The sequence below is a fragment of the Salmo salar genome, chromosome ssa04 (assembly GCF_905237065.1).
Source record: "Salmo salar chromosome ssa04, Ssal_v3.1, whole genome shotgun sequence".
NCBI classification, from domain to species: Eukaryota; Metazoa; Chordata; class Actinopteri; order Salmoniformes; family Salmonidae; genus Salmo; species Salmo salar.
Window position 1 is genome coordinate 44,706,173 of NC_059445.1, and position 21,259 is coordinate 44,727,431.

General features: G+C 41.6%; 3 protein-coding genes across 17 annotated transcripts in view; all 3 read right to left on the reverse strand.

Annotated features, from left to right (window-relative positions):
• LOC106603249 (protocadherin gamma-C5) overlaps positions 1-21,259 on the reverse strand; it is a 186,079-nt gene that overhangs the window by 90,198 nt on the left and 74,622 nt on the right. Inside the window, exon 1 of one of the 15 annotated variants that reach the window (XM_045716969.1) lies at positions 13,311-15,878. The exons of 12 other annotated variants lie outside the window; for them this stretch is intronic. In XM_045716969.1, the coding sequence (XP_045572925.1) occupies positions 13,311-15,716 (2,406 nt within the window). In that variant the 5' untranslated portion in view covers positions 15,717-15,878. Of the gene's footprint in view, positions 1-13,310; positions 15,879-21,259 lie in introns of those variants that run through there. 2 more of the 15 variants (XM_045716985.1, XM_045716997.1) reach the window with 2 other exon arrangements.
• zgc:123181 (cadherin repeat domain-containing protein) lies at positions 435-3,802 on the reverse strand. The gene has a single exon (XM_045717006.1). The coding sequence runs from the start codon at positions 3,516-3,518 to the stop codon at positions 1,083-1,085; it is 2,436 nt and encodes an 811-aa protein (XP_045572962.1). The 5' UTR covers positions 3,519-3,802; the 3' UTR covers positions 435-1,082.
• On the reverse strand, positions 4,505-7,809 carry LOC106603226 (protocadherin gamma-A11-like). The gene has a single exon (XM_014196584.2). It carries the CDS (start codon positions 7,303-7,305, stop codon positions 4,879-4,881), a length of 2,427 nt encoding a protein of 808 aa, XP_014052059.2. The 5' UTR covers positions 7,306-7,809; the 3' UTR covers positions 4,505-4,878.

Here is a 21,259-nt window from a genome sequence, read left to right on the forward strand (position 1 = left end):
TCCCTGTATATGTTCATCTACTGGGTGGGGACACACGTATGCACTCACCCAGAGAAGGTGAACAGCGACACATTGAGTATTTTCATAAAAACTGCAGTAACACTACAAAGTTACTGAATATACATTGAACAAGATATTTCCAATATCTTACTGTAAAAATATGCTACTTAAATTTAGCCAAGCTGGCCATAGCTATAAGTCAGCCAGAACAAATCACCAGTTTTTACTCAGTCAACACCATTTTGGTTTGAGCCTTAAACACTTAGGCACAGTCTATCATTCAGAAGCAAGTGAGGAAAATAAAATAAAATGTCAATGTAGTTTAGGATAACATTATAAGCTATGTTATTTAGGCCTCTATTTTTACATTTCTAAAATCGCATTAATGAATAGCAGTTGTCAATTATCAATCCTTTGGTCATTTATATTTTAAAATGCACCCAAAACAACCGAAATAATACACTAATATAATATATACATTGCATATTATTCAATGACTGAAAAGGTTACCCTCATCTCGGATACTCTATTGCCAAATCCTTAAAGTATGGTCGCTGTCCAGTTCTGAAACATTACCGACGCTATTGCGCACGTATCTTTCGCGCCAACCATAGAGAGTTAATCATTTAGTGCTGCAAATTGCAATCCAATAAACGTCATAAATATGTTCACTTAAAGTAGCAGCAGGCTATTTCACCTAGCATAGGCCTATATAATTACAGACCGAGCACTTCAAATAGATGACATAGTAGCTTATTCTGCGTTAAAAAAAAAACGGAGCACTTCAACCTTGTAAACGCGCATCCTGCATTAGAAAGTCATCAAATAAGTCTGTAGATATGGCACCATGCTCTGGCATAAGACACTTCAGTAAAATGATTGTTTAATCCCTCGCAAAAAAAATGTAGGAGCGATGTAGCCGGTTTATTCTGCTTGGAATACACGTATTACCAGTGACGCCTCCTGAATTCAGTCAATTTAAAAACGTCGCAATGTCTGATAAGCCAACAACACAGTGATCACATTCAAACATTTGACAGACTTGTGGTCATCTCAATACATGTGTTAACATAAAAGGTCAATCAATAGTAAAAATAGGATTCTAATCTCACCTCAGTATTCTCCGCGAAGTTAGGAGTGAATATACTTTCTCCCAAACACTCGATTTGACTCCTCTTCAGTGTCTGGTCAGCAGGCAGCGTGCTGTCATTGTAAGATCTGACAAACTTGAAGTCACTGGTGCGTGAGCCCGTTGTCAGGTATGCGTCATAATTGTAAGAACTGCGCAGAGTTCCAGCTCCATCCACCTCTGCATAGTTGGGAGGGAAATACGCGCTGGGAATGGCGACTGCTCCATCAAACAACATTCTAGGCTTTCTACTGCGGCAGAACCTCACGGCCAGGATGAGAATAATGAAAGTCAGGAAAAAGGTGGAGACAGAGACCAGTGCGATGATCAAATAGGAAGTTAGTTTGGAACTATCCTCATAAGCCATGTCTTTCAGTTCAGGAACTTCAGCCAAGTTGTCTGATATGAGTAAATACACATCACAGGTTGTAGAGAGAGAGGGCTGTCCGTTATCTTTCACTGATATAACAAGGTTCTGCTTCATACTGTCAGATTCAGAAATGTCGCGCTGTGCCCTGATCTCTCCACTGTGGAGACCAATAGTGAAAAGTCCCGGATCAGTCGATTTCACGATCTGATATGAAAGCCACGCGTTCTGTCCAGAGTCAGCATCCACAGCGATCACCTTGGAAACCAGGGACCCCGCCAGAGCAGCTTTGGGGACCATCTCAGTCATCAAGGAGTTCCCTGCTGGCGCAGGGTATAATATCTGGGGAGAGTTATCATTCTCATCTGTTATGAAGACACTCACTGTCACGTTACTGCTGAGTGGAGGAGAACCATTGTCTCTGGCTACAACGTGGACTCTGAAGCTCCTAAACTGCTCATAATCAAATGGTCTCACAGCATGGATCACCCCCGTGTCTCCGTTAATGGATAGAAATGAGGACACCGGAACACCGTTGACATCACTGGGCAATAGAGAATAGACCACCGTACCGTTCTGTCTCCAGTCTGGGTCTCTGGCAGTAACAGAACACATAGAGGAGCCAGGCTTGTTGTTTTCAGTCACATAGGAACTGTAGGATTGTTCTTCAAACACAGGTGGGTTGTCATTCACGTCTGATACAGATAAATGAATAGTCTTTGAGGAGGATAAAGGTGGAGACCCCTCGTCAGTGGCAGTGATAGTTATGTTATAATCTGATATTATCTCACGGTCTAGTTCACTAGTTGTTACCAGAGAATAGTAGTTTTTGATTGAGGGGTTTAATTTGAAAGGAACATTTTGTTGAATGGAGCAGCGGACCTGTCTATTCCCCCCAGAGTCTTTATCCTGTACATTAATGATGCCCACCTCTGTGCCAGGTAACACATTCTCGGGAATTGGATTGGTCAGAGATTTGATCAATAATATTGGTGCATTATCATTCACATCTGTGATTTCTATAATAACTTTACAGTTTGAGGCTGACCCTAAACCATCTTTTGCCTGCACGCTCATTTCATAATATGTTTCCTCTTCGAAATCAATAGGGCCGATCACTTTTATTTCTCCGGTTGTCTTGTTAATCAAAAACAGCTTCCCTGCTTTGTTACTGATACGACCGAGTTCATAGGTCACATCGCCATTAGGTCCCTCGTCTGCATCAATAGCAGTCACTGTACTTACTACGGTACCTAATGGAGAATTCTCAGGTAGGCTGATCTTATATACGTTCTGAGTAAACACTGGAATATTATCGTTAGCATCCAACACAGTGATGTGTATAACTGCAGTACCAGATCTCTGTGGAGTCCCACCATCAACCGCAGTAAGTAACAATGTCACTTCCTGCTTTTGTTCTCGATCTAATTCCTTCTCTACAACTAACTCACCGTATTTCCCACCATCTGGGTTTGTATGAACACCTAAAACAAAATAGTCGTTTTTTTCGAGTGAATATTTTTGAACTGCATTATGTCCTATATCCGCATCATGGGCTTCGCTAAGAAGGAAACGTGTTCCTCTAACGGCAGACTCACGGATTTCTAAATTAATTTGAGTGTTTGAAAATGTTGGGGAGTTATCATTTATATCTTGGACTTGCACATTAATACGATGTAATTCCAGAGGTTTCTCCAGCACAAGCTCGTATTTTAAAGAACAAGAAACCTTCGGTCCACACAGCTCCTCCCTGTCTATTGTTTCAGCCACAATTAATTCTCCAGTATTCACATTAATGTCACAGTAACCTTGACGACTACCATCCATATCCAAACGAGCCTTGCGAGATGAAAATCTTCTCGCATCCAGACCGAGGTCCTTGGCTATATTCCCGATCACAGATCCGCGTTTCATCTCCTCTGGAATAGAATAGCTCATATCTCCATGGCTCTGTCGCACCATAAAAACAAGGAAAACCAGACGGAACGTCGAAACAGACAATGATAATCCGATGTACTCCATCTTCTCAAATGACCCAAGTAGTCCAACTAAAAATCGTGGTAAAGATATTGTTCAGCCCTCAAAATGAAACATTTGCTGCGTTAAGGTGTGGAATAGCCGACGATACACGCTAAGCCTCTGTCTAATGGAGACGATGGTTTGTCACGCTGACCAAAGAAGGCCTACATCTCCTCCTTTTCTATGCGTGGACTGGGGGAGAGATGTGCCTGTCGGCCAATATATAGTGAACAGCGACACTTAGAGTATATCAATGAAAACTACAATAAATTACATTCAAATAAACCTCTTAAATCCATACACCACCACGACATTCAGGGTAACCTTTTGCCATAGAAAGTGTGAATGTGAATGCGCGGAAGTAGCATACAATGCGGTAAATGTTATTTTTCTGTTTCAAACATAGCATCCAAAATAAATCTAGGTTCATTTAAGTATTGGCCGAAACCTGTTTCAAAGTCGTATAGGTGGAGAAGAGCTCTTGCAGCCTTGCCTGTTTCACTGAGAAACAGGCTTCACAGTTGCGCTGTCTATCGGTGTGGTGCTGAAACAGTGCTAGCGTAGCTTCATCAGAATTGGAAGGTGATGTGATTTGTATTTTCAGCGTGTGAATATATTCATTTAAGTCCTGCAGGCTACAGTAGAATGAACAGTGAAGTGGAATATATTAAAATAATTGACCAACTTAAATTAGCAGAAGCAGAAAAACTCGGGTACAGCTATAGATGTAGGATCTTAATTTGATCACCAATGCAGGAAATGTAAAACGTATAGTGTATTTGAGGTTTAAAAAGGCTTTTGAAGTTTGTAATATCCACTTTAACATTTCAGACTTGATTTTCACCTACAAAAATGTCCATTAGTTATAACCCACATAATAATTCATATTTCCTATTGCTGCATCAAACAAATGAAGCTCCTATATCTGTAGGATAATTTGCCACTTTGATTATATTCAGTATTACATATTGATAAAATTTCAGTGGAAGTGGTATCAAATTGGGTGAGCAATTTGTCTGCATGTAACAGTGTGCTACAGGCGTAACAGAAGACTCATATTTTCATTTTGTAGTCCACTTATCCAAGGTACAAAAGAACTGCCTAGAGGTCGCCAATGACAAATTATAAATACATTCAAAACAATACAAGAACTGTAGCTGCATACACTTCAGATGACTTCATGTTGCGCCGTACTCTCTCGTACTAGAAGAGCATACTAATGCTGTTTAGCTGACTTTAATATACAACCTGCTATTAAAACATAGCGTTGGGCCTTTCATGTTAGGAAGCTTGCTATTGCCAAGAAGCAAATTAGTAATATTTCGTTTCAAAGCCACGTAGGACAAACCATCCTCATAAAATGCTAAATAAAGGCATGGGTTACCTCAGAGTCTCCTGCAGTGTTGAGCGTGATGATACTCCCTTCTAGTAATGTATCTGGACATCTTGTTAGTGTCTGATCAGCAGGCAGCGTGCTGTCATTGTAAGATCTGGCAAACTTGAAGTCACTGGTGCGTGAGCCCGTTGTCAGGTATGCGTCATAATTGTAAGAACTGCGCAGAGTTCCAGCTCCATCCACCTCTGCATAGTTGGGAGGGAAATACGCGCTGGGAATGGCGACTGCTCCATCAAACATCATTCTAGGCTTTCTACTGCGGCAGAACCTCACGGCCAGGATGAGAATAATGAAAGTCAGGAAAAAGGTGGAGACAGAGACCAGTGCGATGATCAAATAGGAAGTTAGTTTGGAACTATCCTCATAAGTCATGTCTTTCAGTTCTGGAACTTCAGCCAAGTTATCTGATATGAGTAAATATACATCACAGGTTGTAGAGAGAGAGGGCTGTCCGTTATCTTTCACTGATATAACAAGGTTCTGCTTCATACTGTCAGATTCAGAAATGTCCCGCTGTGCCCTGATCTCTCCACTGTGGAGACCAATAGTGAAAAGTCCCGGATCAGTCCATTTCACGATCTGATATGAAAGCCACGCGTTCTGTCCAGAGTCAGCATCAACAGCTATCACCTTGGAAACCAGGGACCCCGCCAGAGCAGCTTTGGGGACCATCTCAGTCATCAAGGAGTTCCCTGCTGGAGCAGGGTATAATATCTGGGGAGAGTTATCATTCTCATCTGTTATGAAGACTCTCACTGTCACGTTACTGCTGAGTGGAGGAGAACCATTGTCTCTGGCTACAACGTGGACTTTGAAGCTCCTAAACTGTTCATAATCAAATGGTCTCACAGCATGGATCACCCCCGTGTCTCCGTTAATGGATAGAAATGAGGACACCGGAACACCGTTGACATCACTGGGCAATAGAGAATAGACCACCGTACCGTTCTGTCTCCAGTCTGGGTCTCTGGCAGTAACAGAACACATAGAGGAGCCAGGCTTGTTGTTTTCAGTCACATAGGAACTGTAGGATTGTTCTTCAAACACAGGTGGGTTGTCATTCACGTCTGACACAGATAAATGAATAGTCTTTGAGGAGGATAAAGGTGGAGACCCCTCGTCAGTGGCAGTGATAGTTATGTTGTAATCTGATATTATCTCACGGTCTAGTTCACTAGTTGTTACCAGAGAATAATAGTTTTTGATTGAAGGGTTTAATTTGAAAGGAACATTTTGTTGAATGGAGCAGCGGACCTGTCTATTTCCCTCTGAATCTTTATCCTGTACATTAATGATCCCCACCTCTGTGCCAGGTAACACGTTCTCAGGGATGGGATTGGTCAAAGATTTAAGAGATATTACCGGGGCATTGTCATTTACATCTGTAATCTCGATGACAACGTTGGCAAAGGACGTCAACCCCAAGCTATCCTGGGCCTGTATGCTAATTTCATAAATGGACTCCTTTTCGAAGTCCATCTGTCCAGATAAACTAATGTCACCCGTTTTAGGGTCAAGAGAAAATAATTCATTCAATTCAACTGAAATGGGACCAAATACATACATCACTTCACCATTTTGTCCCTCGTCAACGTCTGTGGCGCTTACGGTGACTACAACCGTACCCAGGGGTGCATTTTCAGGTATTCTGACCTTATAGATGTTCTTGCTAAATGTTGGGACATTATCGTTCGCATCCAACACAGTGATGTGTATAACTACAGTACCAGATCTCTGTGGAGTCCCACCATCAACCGCAGTAAGTAACAACGTCACCTCTTGTTGTAGTTCTCGATCTAGCTCTTTTTCTAATTTTAACTCCCCATACTTCCCCCCACCAGGTTTTGTATTAACGGCCAGGCTAAAATGGTCGTTCCTTTGTAGTGTGTAGCTTTGAACAGCGTTGAGTCCTATATCTGCATCATGAGCCTGGTGGACCGCAAATCGGGCGCCTTTATCTGCCGATTCTCTGATCTCAAACGTAATGCGATCGTTCGCGAATTGTGGTGAATTGTCATTAATATCTTGTATCTGAAGAACGACGCGGTGTAATTCTAAAGGATTCTCGAGCACCATTTCATATTTCAATACACACGAAACCCTTCTGCCACAGAGCTGCTCCCTGTCCATTCTCTCAGCAACAATCAAGTCGCCAGTGCTCAGGTTAATGTCACAATAGAGTGTGTTGCTACCATCCATTTCCAGGCGAGCTTTCCGATACATAAGTCGTTTTTTATCCAGTCCGAGATCCTTGGCTATATTCCCGATCACAGATCCGCGTTTCATCTCCTCTAGAACAGAATAGGTCACGTCTCCATAGCTGGTGCGCAGCAGGAAAAGAAACAAAGCCAGGCCGAGCAATGAGGCAGAGAACGAGAATCCCTTGTATTCCATTTTCAGAGACCAACGTTTATTCCAATCGTATGTTGATCAAACAATATATTTTCAGTTGGAAAAAATGAAAAAAGCGACTGGGTCAATACGTGTAATGTTCTACCAAGTGATGGGGTCTTTCGCTAGCCTACACTGTATTCAAATGAGTCTCCCCCTTTCCTTATAGCCTACAGCAGGATATGGTTGGGGAGATATGGCTTTAGCTGGTGAATAGCGACACATGGAGTACTTTTCCATAACTGCAATCCCAAGTAGGCCCGTACAAATCAGAGAATAAAACTTTACTGAGTGTTTCCAAATGATAATATTTGTTCTTTTAGTAAAACAAAGATGCAAGCACGCACTGAAAGTCTCTAGGAAATAAGCCCATATGCCCCTGCTTACATCAGTTGCCCACAATTGATTCTCAAATAACGAAAGTTAAATTCACCATAACAACTCATCCAATGTCAAAACACTTGATTCACTTCTCACATAAAATGCACAAAAAAATAGAAACAACTTTATCTGAAATAACAAATAGTCCACTATCACATAATTCACAACTCAACTTCATATCACACATCTAAATGCTAATGCTGTGGCACTGTCCACATCAAGGTGAAGAAACGTGTTCTCTTGAAACGTACGTAGGCCTAGCAACTGAAGTAGGCTAATAGATCACAGAAAGAAGGCTACAGTTCTAGCCATGCTAAGCAATAAGTAGGCTACACAATATTGATGAATGTTAGGTAGACATTATTTAAGTGAAAGGATTTCCCAGCATGCTAAAAAACCATGGTAAGGAAGTGGTAAAGACATATGGAGAAAAAAGGAATGTATTTATTTAGTACTGTAACAAATTAAGTGTTGAATCTACTTTTAAAAATGAGGTCAACAAGATGACACTTAATTTAATATTATTAGTAGATGTAACTTCCTATGTTTTTAAGTAGATGTTTTAAATAAATTGATTGGATTTACACAAATAAAGTAAGTCCAGGGAATTAATAATAGCCATACAAATGTGGTGTATTTACTGATAATATTATTAAATATGAGTTGATGTCACACAAATATTTAGTAAAACACAACATACAGTATTAGTGTTTCAAAAAAATGTAATGTTTAACATTGTTTAATGTATTTGATAAATTGCCATTTAAGCCAATTCGACAGGCATTGTTGATCTCAATGCTCAATTCCCAAGCAGTAGCTGGAGGTAAAAATGCAAGTATTGTTTGATGATTAATTTTCCTCTGTCATAAAAAAACGTTGAATTACCCACAATCCTCTTAAAAACCAGCAAGTTGTTGCAAGAACTTAAAATTATTAAATTAAGAAAAATATTATTCTTATTAAAATGTACTCAAATGTATTAACATGTAGTAAATTAGATCACTCGATTTTCTATCTCTTTGGTAATCCTAATAAAATATATTTTATTTTTACATTTACAAATCACTGAAATTACTTGAACTCTTTTTTTAAGAATATGTGTTTTTTGTAGATTTCAATTCACCCCAGAATATTGTTTTACAGTGTACCGATCTCAAAATCCAAAACAGAGAAGATCTACTGTAAATATAACTCCACAACATCTGAGTCTTCCACTTCACCATGTCACCAGCTGTTTTTATTTTTATTTAACTAGGCAAGTCAGTTATGAACAAATTCTTATTTACAATGGCGGCCTACACCAGCCAAACCCTAACCCGGACGACTCTGGGCCAATTGTCCGCCGCTCTACGGGACTCCCAGTCATGGCCAGTTGTGATACAGCCTGTAATCGAACCAGGGTCTGTAGTGACGCCTCTACCACTGAGATGCAGTGCCTTAGAGTGCTGCGCCACTCGGGAGCCCTGTAGGCCTAATGCCAAGCTTAAAATCTCAATATGCAAGTAAAAGGGAATGTACTCATTTTGAACCGATTTCAAAACCCAAAGTAGAGAAGATCTAGTGTAAAGGCAACTCTCCGACATCTGAGTCGTCGACTTAACAATGTCATCAGCTGTAGGCCTAATGCCAAAAGCTCAGTGTAAGCAATGTTGTGTCAACCAGAACTAGCAATAGAAGTTGAGATGAAAACACATAGCTACGGTCAATCCTGTCGTAAGACTTCATGACCATATCCAAATCTGTCACAGGACACTGCATCAACATTGTTCTGGAACATTACAAAGCTTTTTGTAAACTATTACCTTTAGGGATGCATGCTTCATATCTCACCTCAGACTCTCCCGCATCGTTAAGAGTGATTATGCTTTCTCCCAAACATTCAACTTGACTCCTCTTCAGTGTCTGATCAGCAGGCAGCGTGCTGTCATTGTAAGATCTGACAAACTTGAAGTCACTGGTGCGTGAGCCCGTTGTCAGGTATGCGTCATAATTGTAAGAACTGCGCAGAGTTCCAGCTCCATCCACCTCTGCATAGTTGGGAGGGAAATACGCGCTGGGAATGGCGACTGCTCCATCAAACAACATTCTAGGCTTTCTACTGCGGCAGAACCTCACGGCCAGGATGAGAATAATGAAAGTCAGGAAAAAGGTGGAGACAGAGACCAGTGCGATGATCAAATAGGAAGTTAGTTTGGAACTATCCTCATAAGTCATGTCTTTCAGTTCAGGAACTTCAGCCAAGTTGTCTGATATGAGTAAATATACATCACAGGTTGTAGAGAGAGAGGGCTGTCCATTATCTTTCACTGATATAACAAGGTTCTGCTTCATACTGTCAGATTCAGAAATGTCCCGCTGTGCCCTGATCTCTCCACTGTGGAGACCAATAGTGAAAAGTCCCGGATCAGTCGATTTCACGATCTGATATGAAAGCCACGTGTTTTGTCCAGAGTCAGCATCCACAGCTATCACCTTGGAAACCAGGGACCCCGCCAGAGCAGCTTTGGGGACCATCTCAGTCATCAAGGAGTTCCCTGCTGGAGCAGGATATAATATCTGTGGAGAGTTATCATTCTCATCTGTTATGAAGACACTCACTGTCACGTTACTGCTGAGTGGAGGAGAACCATTGTCTCTGGCTACAACATGGACCTTGAAGCTCCTAAACTGCTCATAATCAAATGGTCTCACAGCGTGGATCACCCCCGTGTCTCCGTTAATGGATAGAAATGAGGACACCGGAACACCGTTGACATCACTGGGCAATAGAGAATAGACCACCGTGCCGTTCTGTCTCCAGTCTGGGTCTCTGGCAGTAACAGAACACATAGAGGAGCCAGGCTTGTTGTTTTCAGTCACATAGGAACTGTAGGATTGTTCTTCATACACAGGAGGGTTGTCATTCACGTCTGATACAGATAAATGAATAGTCTTTGAGGAGGATAAAGGTGTAGACCCCTCGTCAGTGGCAGTGATAGTTATGTTATAATCTGATATTATCTCTCGGTCTAGTTCACTAGTTGTTATCAGAGAATAGTAGTTTTTAATAGAAGGGTTAAGTTTGAAAGGAACATTTTGTTGAATGGAGCAGCGGACTTGTCTATTTCCATCTGAATCTTTATCCTGTACATTAATGATGCCCACCTCTGTGCCAGGTAACACGTTCTCAGGGATGGGATTTTTAAGAGTTTTGATAAATATTATTGGTGCATTATCATTCACATCTTTAATATCAACAACTATGTTGACAAATGACGTCAACCCTGAATTGTCTTTGGCTTGAATACTTAATTCATAAATTGACTCCTTTTCGTAATCCATAAATCCAGCTATGTTAATTTCACCTGTTTTGGGATTAAGGGAAAATAATTGATTCACTTCATCTGAGATGGAGCCGAATCCGTACGTCACTTCTCCATTTGCCCCCTCGTCTGCATCTGTTGCCGTCACAGTAACAACTAATGAACCTAATGGAGCATTTTCAGGTACACTGACCTTATAGACATTCTGGCTAAACACTGGTTTATTATCGTTAGCATCCAACACAGTGATGTGTATAACTACAGTACCAGATCTCTGTGGAGTCCCACCGTCAACAGCAGTAAGTAACAACGTCACCTCCTGTTGTCGTTCTCGATCTAGTTCCGTCTCTAACACTAACTCGCCATACTTCCCCCCACCCGGAATGCTATGAACCGCCAAACTAAAATGGTCGTTCCTTTGTATTGTGTAGCTTTGAACGGAATTCTGTCCTATATCTGCATCATGAGCCTGGTTCACCGCAAACCGAGCCCCTTTAACTGCTGACTCTGTGATATCCAACTTTATCACATCTTCTTGGAATTGTGGAGCATTATCATTAATATCTTGTACCTGCAGAATTATGTTTTGTAATTCTAAGGGATTCTCCAGAACCATCTCATATTTTAGGTTGCATGAAATCCTCCTACCGCAAAGCTGTTCCCTGTCTATTATTTCAGCAACGATCAAATCACCAGTATTCAGATCGATTTCACAATGACGTTTGCTGCTACCATCAGCATCTAAGCGAGCTTTTCGATGCATGATTCGTTTTGCATCCAGTCCCAGATCCTTGGCTATATTTCCGATCACAGATCCGCGTTTCAGCTCCTCCGGAACAGAATAGGTCACGTCGCCATAGCTGGTACGCAGTAGGAAAATAAACCAAGCCAGGCAGAACATCAAGGCAGAGAATCCTTTGCATTCCATTTTCAGTTAATAAAACGTATTCCCGATGCAATGGTGTGGTAAATTATAGCGCTATCCAACCAAACGAACGTTCATAACGACTGAAAGCTAAATCCACTAGCCTATACAATGTTAAGCAAGCGACTTTCCTTACACTGAATATATGAGGTCTCCTCCCTGTAAATGACACAAATGGGTGGAGAGAGAGACTTACAAGTTATTGCTGGTGAATAGCGACACTCCGTGTAGTTTCACAAAAACTGCAGGAAAGCATGTTTAAGTCTACAACCAACTGTATGAAGGAAAGGCTGCCACGCATCCGAAAACAAAAACATGATTGGGTAAATTATGGCAATAGATTTTTTTTAATTACATCATGTCAAAAAAAAAATACCTTTCTAAATTCATGTTTGTGAAAACAGAATTTTCAACGAACCTCGTGCCGTCCCAGCTGAGCCCAACTGAGCCAACAACATTTCATCGAAAGAAATACTGTTTAGCCTGATAAACAGCGTAAAGTAACCGCAACCTTCAAAATATAAAGTCCACAATGTATTTCCAAATGTCGTTGCTGGAAAAAATATATATACATTCAAAATTAACTCATTTTATCAAATATATCTCACGCCCTCCACTTGTTGCAATTTTAGTTTGTAGTGTGGAGACAGACTGAATGCTGAAAAGGGTGCTGTCCATGGTGCTGAACTTGGCCTACGTGTGTTGTAGGCTACTGGGTCACATTGAAATCGGATGATGGTTGATAGGAACATATCCTCAGAATACTAGTGACAAAATGGCCCTGAATGAAATTAGTGAGAAGCCGTTTTGAAGAACAAAGAGAAAACACGTGTGTAATAAGATGAGCCTAAAGCTGAAAATAACGATAAAGCCTTGTAAGAAGAGGGGGAAGAGGTATGAATAGGCTACATGAATAAAAACTTAAACTACGAAAAGAGCACAACAAGATCAACAGGAAACCGATAGTTAAACAGCTTCATGAGATATATGCACATGGTTAGTTGTACAGCTTCATATATGCACATGGTTAGTTGTACAGCTTCATATATGCACATGGTTAGTTGTACAGCTTCATATATGCACATGGTTAGTTGTACAGCTTCATATATGCACATGGTTAGTTGTACAGCTTCATATATGCACATGGTTAGTTGTACAGCTTCATATATGCACATGGTTAGTTGTACAGCTTCATATATGCACATGGTTAGTTGTACAGCTTCATATATGCACATGGTTAGTTGTACAGCTTCATATATGCACATGGGTAGTTGTACATCTTCATATATGCACATGGTTAGTTGTACATCTTCATATATGCACATGGGTAGTTGTACAGCTTCATATATGCAGAATTGGATCAAAAGAATTTCAGTTTTTCACAAGCTATGAAATCTCACCTCACACTCCCCCACGGTGTTGAACGTGATAATGTTTTCTCCAAAAGGTTCATTTGGGTTCTTCCTCAGTGTCTGGTCAGCAGGCAGTGTGCTGTCGTTGTAAGATCTGGCAAACTTGAAGTCACTGGTGCGTGAGCCCGTTGTCAGGTATGCGTCATAATTGTAAGAACTGCGCAGAGTTCCAGCTCCATCCACCTCTGCATAGTTGGGAGGGAAATACGCGCTGGGAATGGCGACTGCTCCATCAAACATCATTGTAGGCTTTCTACTGCGGCAGAACCTCACGGCCAGGATGAGAATAATGAAAGTCAGGAAAAAGGTGGAGACAGAGACCAGTGCGATGATCAAATAGGAAGTTAGTTTGGAACTATCCTCATAAGTCATGTCTTTCAGTTCTGGAACTTCAGCCAAGTTGTCTGATATGAGTAAATATACATCACAGGTTGTAGAGAGAGAGGGCTGTCCGTTATCTTTCACTGATATAACAAGGTTCTGCTTCATACTGTCAGATTCAGAAATGTCCCGCTGTGCCCTGATCTCTCCACTGTGGAGACCAATAGTGAAAAGTCCCGGATCAGTCGATTTCACGATCTGATATGAAAGCCACGCGTTCTGTCCAGAGTCAGCATCCACAGCGATCACCTTGGAAACCAGGGACCCCGCCAGAGCAGCTTTGGGGACCATCTCAGTCATCAAGGAGTTCCCTGCTGGAGCAGGGTATAATATCTGGGGAGAGTTATCATTCTCATCTGTTATGAAGACACTCACTGTCACGTTACTGCTGAGTGGAGGAGAACCATTGTCTCTGGCTACAACGTGGACTTTGAAGCTCCTAAACTGTTCATAATCAAATGGTCTCACAGCATGGATCACCCCCGTGTCTCCGTTAATGGATAGAAATGAGGACACCGGAACACCGTTGACATCACTGGGCAATAGAGAATAGACCACCGTGCCGTTCTGTCTCCAGTCTGGGTCTCTGGCAGTAACAGAACACATAGAGGAGCCAGGCTTGTTGTTTTCAGTCACATAGGAACTGTAGGATTGTTCTTCAAACACAGGTGGGTTGTCATTCACGTCTGATACAGATAAATGAATAGTCTTTGAGGAGGATAAAGGTGGAGACCCCTCGTCAGTGGCAGTGATAGTTATGTTATAATCTGATATTATCTCTCGGTCTAGTTCACTAGTTGTTACCAGAGAATAGTAGTTTTTGATTGAGGGGTTTAATTTGAAAGGAACATTTTGTTGAATGGAGCAGCGGACCTGTCTATTTCCCTCCGAATCTTTATCCTGTACATTAATGATGCCCACCTCTGTACCAAGTAAAACATTCTCAGGGATTGGATTGCTAAGTGATTTGATATATATTACTGGTGCATTGTCATTCATATCTGTAATTTCAATGACCACGTTGGCAAACGATGTCAAACCTGAGCCGTCTTTGGCTTGGATACTCAATTCATAAATCGACTCTTTTTCGAAATCCACCTGTCCTACTATGCTGATGTCTCCAGTTTTAGGGTCAAGAGAAAACAAGTCATTCAATTCATTAGAGATAGGGCCGAATTCATACATCACGTCCCCATTTTGTCCCTCGTCATCATCTGTGGCGGTTACAGTAACTACTACAGTGCCAAAGGGAGAATTTTCGGGCAAACTGACCTTAAAAAGGTTCTGGCTAAACACTGGAATATTGTCGTTAGCATCCAACACAGTGACGTGTATAACTACAGTACCAGATCTCTGTGGAGTCCCACCATCAACAGCAGTAAGCAACAATGTTACATCCTGCTCTTTTTCTCGATCCAGTTCTTTCTCTAATACTAACTCGCCATATTTTACCCCACCAGGATTGGTATGCACAGCCAAACCAAAATGGCTGTTCCTTTGTAGTGTGTAGCTTTGAACGGCGTTCAGTCCTATATCTGCATCATGAGCCTGATTAACCACAAATCGAGCGCCTTTAACGGCTGACTCTCTGATCTCAAACGTAATGCGATCGTTCGCGAATTGTGGTGAATTGTCATTAATATCTTGTATCTGAAGAACGACGCGGTGTAATTCTAAAGGATTCTCGAGCACCATTTCATATTTCAATACACACGAAACCCTTCTGCCACAGAGCTGCTCCCTGTCCATTCTCTCAGCAACAATCAAGTCGCCAGTGCTCAGGTTAATGTCACAATAGAGTGTGTTGCTACCATCCATTTCTAGGCGAGCTTTACGAACATACAGTCCTTTTGGATCCAGGCCAAGATCCTTGGCTATATTCCCGATCACAGATCCGCGTTTCATCTCCTCCAGAACAGAATAGGTCACGTCTCCATAGCTGGTGCGCAGCAGGAAAAGAAACAAAGCCATGAAGAAATTCGAGCCAGTGAACGAGAATCCCTTGTATTCCATTTTCAAAAAACAAAGGTTATTCCAATATTATGCTGGGGTCAAGTACAAACTATTTGAAAGAGTGAAACGATAAAAGCAACTTAGTCAACAGGCCTGTCTTACGTTCGTCCAAGGGATGTGATCTTTCGCACTGTTATAAAATTAGTCTCTCCCTTTGCTTATGCAGCGGGAATGGGTTGGGAAATATATCTAATGGCTTTAGCTGGTGAATAGCGACACCTGGAGTACTTTTGCAAAACTGCAATCTCAAGTAGGCCTATAAAAGTCAGAGAGTAACACTATACTGAGTGTTTCCAAATTCATGATTTATTTTTTATTTTTTAGTAGGCATAAACAACGATGTAAATACATAATAAAATATCTTGGAAATAAACATACTCACATCAGCTGCCGATAGTTGATTCTCAAACTATAAAAAACTAAAACCCAAATAACTTATCCAATGTCAAAACACTTGATTTACTTCTCAGACAAAATGCACACACACAAAATGCACACACACGAAATGCACACACGCAATGCAACACCTTTATCACTATCCCTCATTTTACTCACAGCCCAACTTCAAATCCCACATATCAGTGCTTCAATGCAGTGGCGCTGTCCACACATCACGGTGCTGAAACGTGTTTCCTTGAAACACGTATGTAGGCCTAGGAATAACTGAAGTAGGCTAATAGATAAAACAAATGTAGACTACAGTCTAACTGTGCTAGACAATTAGTACACAATATTGATGTCTGACAGGTAGACATTGTTGAAGTGAACGAATTTCAAAAGCATAATAAAATAGTATGCTAAGCAAATGGTGAAGAAATATGCTAGTAGAAAACGAACGTACATATACTGATAACGAGTCATTCAGTAGTCTTTCGAACTCAAACCCAAAACAAAGAATAGATACTGTAACTGCAAAATCTGAGTCATTCACTATATCAGCTGTAGGCATAATGCCAATATTAAAACAATCAGTATATGCGATGTTGTGTCAAGAAGAACAAACGATACAAATTCAAAGCAAAACATATAAAGGTGAAGTCAGAAGTTTACATACACCTTAGCCAAATACGTTTGAACTCAGTTTTTCACAATTCCGGACATTTAATCCTAGTAAAACTTCCCTGTCTTAGGTCAGTTAGGATCACCACTATATTTTAAGAATGTGAAATGTCAGAATAATAGTAGCGAGAATGATTTATTTCAGCATTGATTTATTTCATCACATTCCCAATGGGACAGAAGTTTACATACACTAAATTAGTATTTGGTAGCATTGTCTTTAAATTGTTTAACTTGGGTCAAATGTTTTGGGTAGCCTTCCACAAGCTTCCCACAATAAGATGGGTGAATTTTGGCCCATTCCTCCTGACAGAGCTGGTGTAACTGAGTCAGGTTTGTAGGCCTCCTTGCTCGCACAGGCTTTTTCAGTTCTGTCCACAATTTTTCTATAGGATTGAGGTCAAGGCTTTTTGATGGCCACTCCAATACCTTGACATGTTTGTCCTTAAGCCATTTTGCCACAACTTTGGAAGTATGCTTGGGGTCATTGTTCATTTGGAAGACCCATTTGCAACCAAGCTTTAACTTCCTGACTGATGTCTTGAGATGTTGCTTCAATATATCCACATAAGTTTCCTCCCTCATAATGCCATCTATTTTGTGAAGTGCAACAGTCCCTCCTGCAGCAAAGCACCCACTCAACATGATGCTGCCACCCCCGTGCTTCACGGTTGGGATGGTGTTCTTTGGCTTGCAAGCCTCCCCCTTTTTCCTCCAAACATAACTATGGTCATTATGGCCAAACAGTTATATTTTTGTTTCATCAGACCAGAGGACATTTCTCCAAAAAGCACGATCTTTGTCCCCATGTGCAGTTGCAAACTGTAGTCTGGCTTTTTAAAGGCGGTTTTGGAGCAGTGGCTTCTTCCTTGCTGAGCGGCCTTTCAGGTTATGTCGATATAGGACTTGTTTTACTGTGAATATAGATACTTTTGTACCTGTTTCCTCCAGCATCTTCACAAGGTCCTTTGCTGTTGTTCTGGGATTGATTTGCACTTTTCGCACCAAAGTGCGTTCATCTCTAGGAGACAGAATGCCTCTCCTTCCTGAGCGGTATGACGGCTGCGTGGTTCCATGGTGTTTATACTTGTGTACTATTGTTTGTAAAGATGAACGTTGTACCTTCAGGCATTTGGAAATTGCTCCCAAGGGTGAACCAGACTTGTGGAGGTCTTCAATTTTTCTTTCTGAGATCTTGGCTGATTTCTTTTGATTTTCCAATGATGTCAAGCAAAGAGGCACTGAGTTTGAAGGTAGGCCTTGAAATACATCCACAGGTACACCTCCAATTGACTCAAATGACGTCAATTAGCCTATCAGAAGCTTCTAAAGCAATGACATCATTGCAATGTAGTTGTTCTAACCAACTTGCCAAAACTATTGTTTGTAAACAAGAAATTTGTGGAGTGGTTGAAAAACAAGTTTGATTGACTCCAACCTAAGTGTAAGTAAACTTCTGACTTCAACTGTAAGACTGTATGACGTTATCAAAAGGTGGAGAACAAAAACGCTTTATGCAGACTTTTTAAGGCATTTCTGCAGGCTTCATTTCTCACATCAGACTACTCCGCATCTTTAAGAGTGAGCACACTTTCTCCCAAACACTAAATTTGACACCTCTTCACTGTAAGATCAGCAGGACGCGTACTGTCATTGTAAGATCGCACAACCTTGAAGTCATTGGTGTGTGAGCCCATTGTCAGGTGTACATAATAATTGTAAGAACTATGCAGAGTTCCAGCTCCACCCACCTCTGGATAGTTGGGAGGGAAATACGCGCTGGGAATGGCGACTGCTCCATCAAACAACATTCTAGGCTTTCTACTGCGGCAGAACCTCACGGCCAGGATGAGAATAATGAAAGTCAGGAAAAAGGTGGAGACAGAGACCAGTGCAATGATCAGAGATGAAGATATAACTATCCTAATAAGCAATGTATTTCAGATCTGGAACTTCAACCAAGTTATCTGATATGAGTAAATATACATCACAGTTTGTAGAGAGAGAGGGCTGTCCGTTATCTTTCACTGATATAACAAGGTTCTGCTTCAAACTGTCAGATTCGGCCAGACAGATTACCAGGACTTGTACACAGAGCATGCGCGGACCAACTGGCAAGTGTCTTCACTGACATTTTTATCCTCTCCCTGACCGCGTCTGTAATACCTACATGTTTCAAGCAGACCACCATAGTCCCTGTGCCCAAGAAAGCAAAGGTAACCTGCCTAAATAACTACCGCCCTGTAGCACTCACGTCGGTCGCCATGAAGTGCTTTGAAAGGCTGGTCATAGCTCACATCAACACCATCATCCTGGAAACCCTAGACCCGATCCAATTTGCATACCGCCCCAACAGATCCACACATAACGCAATCTCAATCACACTCCACACTGCCCTTTCCAACCTGGACAAAAATAACACCCATGTGAGATTGCTGTTCATTGACTACAGCTCAGCGTTCAACCCCATAGTGCCCACAAAGCTCATCAATAAGCTAAGGACCCTGGGACTAAATACCTCCCTTTGCAACTGGATCCTGGACTTCCTGACGGTCGCCCCCAGGTGGTAAGGGTAGGAAAAAACCACATCTGCCACGCTGATCCTCAACACGGGGGCCCCTCAGGGGTGCGTGCTTAGTCCGCTCCCGTACTCCCTGTTCACCCACGACTGCATGGCCAAGCACAACTCCAACACCATCATTAAGTTTACTGATGACACAACAGTGGTAGGCCTGATCACCGACAACAATGAGACAGCCTATAGGGAGGAGGTCAGAGACCTGGCAGAGTAGTGACAGGACAACAACCTCTCCCTCAACGTGAGCAAGACAAAGGAGCTGATCATGGATTACAGGAAAAGGAGGGCCGCCCCCATTTACATTGACAGGGCTGTAGTGGAGCGGGTCGAGAGTTTCAAGTTCCTTGATGTCCACATCACCAACAAACTATCATTTTCCAAACACCCCAATACAGTCGTGAAGAGGGCACGACAACACATTTTCTCCCTCAGGGGGCTGAAAAGATTTGGCATGGGTCCCCAGATCCTCAAAAAGTTCCACAGCTGCACCATCGAGAGCATCCTGACCAGTTGCATCACTGTCTGGTATGGCAACTGCTCGGCATCTGACCGTAAGGCGCTACAGAGGGTAGTGCGTAAGGCCCAGTACATCACTGGGGCCAAGCTTCCTGCCATCCAGGACCTATAAACTAGGCGGTGTCAGAAGAAAGCCCCCAAAAATTGTAAAAGACTCCGGTCACCCAAGTCATAGACTGTTCTCTCTGCTACCGCACTGCAAGCGGTACGGGATTGCCACGTCTAGGTCCAAAAGGCTCCTTAACAGCTTCTACCCCTAAGCCATAAGTCTGGTGAACATGGAGTCCCACCATCAACCGCAGTAAGTAACAATGTCACCTTGTGCTCTTCTTCTCTATCCAGCTCTTTCCCTTAACACTAAGATTAAATGCTCTTTCTTTTGTATCATGAAGCTTTGAACTGTATTCAGTCCTATATCTGCATCATGAGCCTGGTTAACCGCAAACCGGGCCCCTTTCATCCTTAACCTCTTGGGGCTAGGTGGGACGCTAGCGTGCCACCCGTGGTGCACTCCATCAACAGCAGGTGCATTTCAAGAGCGGCAAATTTGAATCCAAATAAATGTCAAAATTCAAATTTTTCAAAAATACAACTATGTTACACCATTTGAAAGATAAACATCTCCTTAATCTAACCACGTTTTACGATTTCAAAAAGGTTTTACGGCGAAAGCATAAATTTAGAGTATGTTAGGACAGTACATTTACAAGAGTTGTGTGTAATGTTTTGTCAAGTCAAAGACAGGGTCACCAAAACCATAAAACCAGCTAAAATGATGCACTAACCTTTTACAATCTCCATCAGATGACACTCCTAGGACATTATGTTAGACAATGCATGCATTTTTAGTTCTATCAAGTTCATATTTATATCCAAAAACAGCGTTTTACTATGGCATTGATGTTGAGGAAATCGTTTCCCTCCAATAACCGGCAGTCAAGTCAGCGTAACAAATTAAATAATTAAAATTAGAAAACATTGGTAAAATATTATATTGTCATTTAAAGAATTATAGATTTACATCTCTTGAACGCAATCAACTTGCCAGATTTAAAAATAACCTTACTGGGAAATCACACTTTGCAATAATCTGAGCACTGCGCCCAGAAAAATACGCGTTGCGATACAGACTAGACGTCATGTTGGGGAGATCTAAAATCGAAAATACTATGTAAATAATCCATTACCTTTGATTCTCTTCATCAGATGTCACTTCCAGGTATCACAGGTCCATAACGAATGTAGTTTTGCTCAAAAAAGCTCATCATTTATGTCCAAAAATCTCCGTCTCGTTAGCACATGATGTAAGCCAGCCGGACTTCTCGTCATGAACGAGGGGAAAAAATATATTTCCGTTCGTTCAAACATGTCAAACGTTGTATAGCATAAA